The sequence below is a fragment of the Sander vitreus genome, unplaced genomic scaffold (genome assembly GCF_031162955.1).
Source record: "Sander vitreus isolate 19-12246 unplaced genomic scaffold, sanVit1 ctg154_0, whole genome shotgun sequence".
Classification (NCBI taxonomy): domain Eukaryota; kingdom Metazoa; phylum Chordata; class Actinopteri; order Perciformes; family Percidae; genus Sander; species Sander vitreus.
The window spans coordinates 928282-934816 of NW_027595402.1; the positions used below are offsets into that span (position 1 = coordinate 928282).

The 6535-nt window shown below is 39.2% G+C and overlaps 2 protein-coding genes across 2 annotated transcripts; both read right to left on the minus strand.

Annotated features, from left to right (window-relative positions):
• Nucleotides 1–156: 156 nt before the first annotated feature.
• On the minus strand, nt 157–2265 carry LOC144513237 (uncharacterized). Its single transcript, XM_078244248.1, has 4 exons — nt 2078–2265; nt 1806–1861; nt 813–1172; nt 157–655 (listed from the first exon to the last, which is right to left on the minus strand). Exons 1-4 carry the CDS (start codon nt 2083–2085, stop codon nt 453–455), a joined length of 627 nt encoding a protein of 208 aa, XP_078100374.1. The 5' UTR covers nt 2086–2265; the 3' UTR covers nt 157–452.
• Nucleotides 2266–3235: 970 nt separating this feature from the next.
• LOC144513212 (uncharacterized) lies at nt 3236–5660 on the minus strand. The gene is made up of 3 exons (XM_078244205.1): nt 4404–5660; nt 4132–4187; nt 3236–3501 (listed from the first exon to the last, which is right to left on the minus strand). The coding sequence occupies exons 1-3, from the start codon at nt 4409–4411 to the stop codon at nt 3236–3238; spliced, it is 330 nt and encodes a 109-aa protein (XP_078100331.1). The 5' UTR covers nt 4412–5660.
• Between the last annotated feature and the right edge of the window lie 875 nt (nt 5661–6535).

A 6535-nucleotide genomic window follows, 5' to 3' on the forward strand; every position in this document is an offset into this window, starting at 1 on the left:
AGATTGACTGGAGGTAGAACAAAAGTAGAATAAAAAGTAGATGTAAAAAACGACCTGATTTCTTTCTCCCATTTCTTGTTCCAATTCAACAACTCAACAGAAGTTCAATATGATCAGTTAGAGCTGCAACGTTTTCAGATATCACAGCCAAAAAAGAACATTTAAAGTAACTTTATTTAGTCCAAATCTTCCAGTTATTGTGGACTCCTCAGGTTGAACATCTACATTTTTTAAAGCGAGGTATTTGAAATACAAAGGAAACATTTCGGTGTGAAAAATGAATCATATTATACGTCAGATGAAACAAACATTTGAAACCTGTCAGATAACATCGGAGCAGAAGATATATATATATATATATATATATATATATATATATATATATATCAGGCAAGACACGAGTTAGACAGTGTGGGGGAGTTTCTTTGCTATAAACATGAACTCTAACAGTTTTATCTCATTACAGTTTTTAACTGTATCCACTGATTCACCTGCTGAACTTTTTTTTTTAAAAACCACCAGGGGAGATACAGACAGAACAGTACAGACATTACAAGCACGATTATTAAATAGCAGAATAGGAACATATCCCAACTCTCTGGTTTTGGTGGACTTGTTGTGTTTGGTGTCTCAGGTTCAGGCCGATCCCTCGCTGCTGTAAAGAGACCAAACACATCTGTTTCATTCATGTGAAGGAAAACATTTTCCTATAAGACGAAGAAGTGTAATGATTGTGGAAGTTCAAAGTTGTCTTGTTATATATCTAAAAAGCTGCTGAATTGAAGCAGAAAGAAAGTTCTGCATCAACTTACCAGTGACATGGAGCCAACATTTACCAGAGCTACTCTCATTACTTGTGAACACTTTACACTCATACTGTCCCGAGTCTTCAGTCCTGAGTCTGGACACATGAAGTCTGAGTCGTCCTTCTCTGAGGACGTCTTTGTCCCACTGGACTCGTCCTGCAAACTGTTCATCCTGAGACTCTGGGACCTCAACTCCTTCATGGAGATAAAACAGGACTGAGGGCCTGAGATCAGTTAACAGTACACAGACGATATAAAGAGAGTTGGAGGAACTGGGAGGGTTGGTTGTGAAGGTCCACTCCAGTGTGATGTCGTGGTTCTCCTCTGCCTGATAGGAGGTCTGGGTCACATGCACTACAAATGTTCCTGTTGAGGAGACAGAGAGGGAAAGCAAGGGCGTCACTTTGATTTGAAATGTGCTGGGGACAGAGACGCATTCATTTTTTTTTCTCTTTCGTGCATGTCATGTTTTGAAAGACGCTGTCCTGTAGCTTATTAATGTAAATGAATAAAAAGTTTTCAAAAAGCATTAGACATACTGTATGACCCACTATGTTCTGCTCCATGTATCCATGTCAAAGCAACAAGTTCCATTTGGGAAACACGTGCCAAACACCCCTCCCCCAACCTAGAACGTATCCCAATGTTACAGTTGCTGCAGTGTTGTGAACAGAGAAGCGTGTAGCCAGCGCAGCGGCAGAGCAGCTGTGTCTGTGCTGCCCTGTGGGGAAAGAGATTTTAGTGGATTTGTTGGCATCTGTCGCTCAAGAATTATATGTGTTATGAACTTCATTTTTTTTAACTAAATTGAGCTCGAGGTTGTGAAAAAAAAAAAAGTGGTACGAGTACCCACCGTCCCCACCGAAATCAACGCCTATGAGGAAAAGTGAGGAGCAGACACACTGACAACTTTAAACTCCATCTCCACATGTTTCTGTGGACACTTTAGTGATTCTTTGTTTAGTGTTAGTGGATAATAAAGTGAAGCTGTAAACTAACCAGAGACACAGGAGGTCAGGATGATGAGCAGCAGGATGCTGCAGATCATCTTCTCCCTGTGAGAGGAGACAGAGGTGAAGAGTCACAAACACATGAGCTCAGAGTTCACTTATTACAGGACAGAGAGAGGACATATACAGTCTGTTTACTCAGTTGTTACAACACATGACTGTTCTGTTGTTTCATTGATGAGAGAAACCTGAATTTAAGATTTAATCATCAAGCTGCAACATCACAAAATGTGAAAAAGTTTGAAAATAACAACATCCTACCTGTTCATGTGTGTTTGTAGGTGTTTACCAGGTGTAGAACTACAAACTCCTCCACAAGTAGATGAACGAGGACGAGCTAGTTAGGACGAAGGTTTCTGGAAACTTCCTGCTGCATCTCAGTCAGCAACATATTCCCAACATACTGACACAGACTGAGCTGGGAAATTAAACACAGTTGTTTATATGTATGTCTTTATGAGACAACAACATTATAACATTAACAATAATATGTATTTATAGGAAGTCTAATGTCAAATGTCAAAAAAGTTTAATCTGAAATCCCATGTTTTGCTATCCAGGAACAGGTATTCCATGTTACATGTTACATGTTTTTCAAAGAAAATTGGATTGAATCACACTTATCCAGATACAAATGTTTCAATATTACCAAATCCTACATATAACAACGTAAACTATTAACTATGTAAAGAACCAGAGGTAGAATAGCCAGCATGGGGTCACCTTAAGTGTTTTTATTTAAAGAGATAGAAAACATCTCCTTCCATTTTCTATTTCTTTTCTTCTTTTAAACAGTCTGACCCACAACAAACTCATGGAAACAAACACATGTTTATCATTCACAAATACAGTGTCATATATTTAGCACATCTGTTTCAAATCATAACAGACCAAATGTCCAATAGAAACCACCGGGAGCGTGCAACATAATACTGGCCTGTATTGTCCCCACAACATCTCCACCTCTGGCTGTCTGTCAGACTGACTGGCTGTTAGCCGGACGATAAATTGTCCCAGAAATTATTGCGATTAACGATAATATTGTCGTTCCGATACCACTTTCATCTAATATAATGATAATGGCATAATAATGCAGGTACACCTTTTCAAAAGATCAATACACTTTTATTTCTAAAGAATATTTAACACTGGAACTGGAAGACATTTTAAAAATCCACGATATGTCTTTGATCTCCTTTAGTACGTCGTCTTTCACGTTGTTGTACAGTTGTGGAATTGCCGTTTGTGACACGTATGTTCTCCCAGGTAATTCCTACTGGCTGTCAGATGTTTGCAGCATTCCTCGAGCGTTTGTGCGATAGACTACAGACTCTGTACTACATTTAACAATTATTTATTAAACACAAAATATTAAATTTTAATAATAATATATAATTAATAAATGATATCTATGTATATCTATGTGGCTATCTGCCCGCCTCCCAACACAAAGACCATGCGACTGACAAGAGGGTTCACTCGTTGTTCATGCTGAAACTCTGGGGCCTCAACTCCTTCATGGAGATAAAACAGGACTGAGGGCCTGAGATTATTTAACAGTACACAGACGATATAAAGAGAGTTGGAGGAACTGGGAGGGTTGGTTGTGAAGGTCCACTCCAGTGTGATGTCGTGGTTCTCCTCTGCCTGATAGGAGGTCTGGGTCACATTCACTACAAATGTTCCTGTTGAGGAGACAGAGAGGGAAAGCAAGGGCGTCACTTTGATTTGAAATGTGCTGGGGACAGAGACGCATTCATTTTTTTTTTCTCTTTCGTGCATGTCATGTTTTGAAAGACGCTGTCCTGTAGCTTACTAATGTAAATGAATAAAAAGTTTTCAAAAAGCATTAGACATACTGTATGACCCACTATGTTCTGCTCCATGTATCCATGTCAAAGCAACAAGTTCCATTTGGGAAACACGTGCCAAACACCCCTCCCCCAACCTAGAACTTATCCCAATGTTACAGTTGCTGCAGTGTTGTGAACAGAGAAGCGTGTAGCCAGCGCAGCAGCAGAGCGGCTGTATCTGTGCTGCCCTGTGGGGAAAGAGATTTTGGTGGATTTGTTGGCATCTGTCGCTCAAGAATTATATGTGTTATGAACTTCATTTTTTTTAACTAAATTGAACTCGAGGTTTTCAAAAAAAAGTGGTACGAGTACCCACCGTCCCCACCGAAATCAACGCCTATGAGGAAAAGTGAGGAGCAGACACACTGACAACTTTAAACTCCATCTCCACATGTTTCTGTGGACACTTTAGTGATTCTTTGTTTAGTGTTAGTGGATAATAAAGTGAAGCTGTAAACTAACCAGAGACACAGGAGGTCAGGATGATGAGCAGCAGGATGCTGCAGATCATCTTCTCCCTGTGAGAGGAGACAGAGGTGAAGAGTCACAAACACATGAGCTCAGAGTTCACTTATTACAGGACAGAGAGAGGACATATACAGTCTGTTTACTCAGTTGTTACAACACATGACTGTTCTGTTGTTTCATTGATGAGAGAAACCTGAATTTAAGATTTAATCATAAAGCTGCATCATCACAAAATGTGAAAAAGTTTGAAAATAACAACATCCTACCTGTTCATGTGTGTTTGTAGGTGTTTACCAGGTGTAGAACTACAAACTCCTCCACAAGTGGATGAACGAGGACGAGCTAGTTAGGACGAAGGTTTCTGGAAACTTCCTGCTGCATCTCAGTCAGCAACATATTCCCAACATACTGACACAGACTGAGCTGGGAAATTAAACACAGTTGTTTATATGTATGTCTTTATGAGACAACAACATTATAACATTAACAATAATATGTATTTATAGGAAGTCTAATGTCCTGGGCCCAGCTGTTCAAAAAGTTTAATCTGAAATCCCATGTTTTGCTATCCAGGAACAGGTATTCCATGTTAGATGTTTTTCAAAGAAAATTGGATTGAATCACACTTATCCAGATACAAATGTTTCAATATTACCAAATCCTACATATAACAACGTAAACTATTAACTATGTAAAGAACCAGAGGTAGAATAGCCAGCATGGGGTCACCTTAAGTGTTTTTATTTAAAGAGATAGAAAACATCTCCTTCCATTTTCTATTTCTTTTCTTCTTTTAAACAGTCTGACCCACAACAAACTCATGGAAACAAACACATGTTTATCATTCACAAATACAGTGTCATATATTTAGCACATCTGTTTCAAATCATAACAGACCAAATGTCCAATAGAAACCACCGGGAGCGTGGAACATAATACTGGCCTGTATTGTCCCCACAACATCTCCACCTCTGGCTGTCTGTCAGACTGACTGGCTGTTAGCCGGACGATAAATTGTCCCAGAAATTATTGCGATTAACGATAATATTGTCGTTCCGATACCACTTTCATCTAATATAATGATAATGGCATAATAATGCAGGTACACCTTTTCAAAGATCAATACACTTTTATTTCTAAAGAATATTTAACACTGGAACTGGAAGACATTTTAAAAATCCACGATATGTCTTTGATCTCCTTTAGTACGTCGTCTTTCACGTTGTTGTACAGTTGTGGAATTGCCGTTTGTGACACGTATGTTCTCCCAGGTAATTCCTACTGGCTGTCAGATGTTTGCAGCATTCCTCGAGCGTTTGTGCGATAGACTACAGACTCTGTACTACATTTAACAATTATTTATTAAACACAAAATATAACATTTTAATAATAATATATAATTAATAAATGATATCTATGTATATCTATGTGGCTATCTGCCCGCCTCCCAACACAAAGACCATGCGACTGACAAGAGGGTTCACTCGTCGTTACGCTACGGAACCGAGAGTGGTCATCCAGTCTCTTTGGGGGAAGAGAGAGAGAGAGAGAGAGAGAGAGAGAGAGACAGAGAGAGAGAGAGAGAGAGAGAGAGAGACACAGAGAGAGAGAGACACAGAGAGAGAGAGAGAGCAGAGAGAGAGAGAGAGAGAGAGAGAGAGAGCAGAGAGAGAGAGAGAGAGAGAGAGAGAGACAGAGAGAGAGAGAGAGAGAGAGAGAGAGAGAGAGAGAGAGAGACAGAGAGACAGAGAGAGAGAGAGAGAGAGAGAGAGAGAGAGAGAGAGAGAGAGAGAGAGAGAGAGAGAGAGAGAGAGAGAGAGAGAGAGAGAGAGAGAGAGAGAGAGAGAGAGAGAAAGAGAGAGAGAGAGAGAGAGAGAGAGAGAGAGAGAGAGAGAGAGAGAGAGAGAGAGAGAGAGAGAGAGAGAGAGAGAGAGAGAGAGAGAGAGAGAGAGAGAGAGACAAGGAAAACAAACAAGCGTGCAAATGGAAATTATCGCGGCCGGAAAAATTATCTAGCTGATTATTTTTATTGTGCGATTAATTGATTTATTGACTTTATCGCAACACGGGATGTAATAGTTAGAAACTACTTTTGATGGTTCATCTCTGATGGTTGGGTCATTGCTAATAGTTAATATACAATGATCAATGACATGTTATTTTGTTTGATATTGACAGCTGTTTGGGGGATTATTTTATGGGGACAAACTCATATATTTCTATAATATATATTTTAATTATGTTCGTTATTGGAGCTTTAAAGACTTAAAGGGAAACAAGTCATCCTGTTGTATGAACTTGACACTAAATAAAATGTAACTGATCATCCAAACCAACATCGAGAAAAAGCCTAAAACTAAGTTTAAAACAACACTTTGTCCTGTCATTTTATCAACTG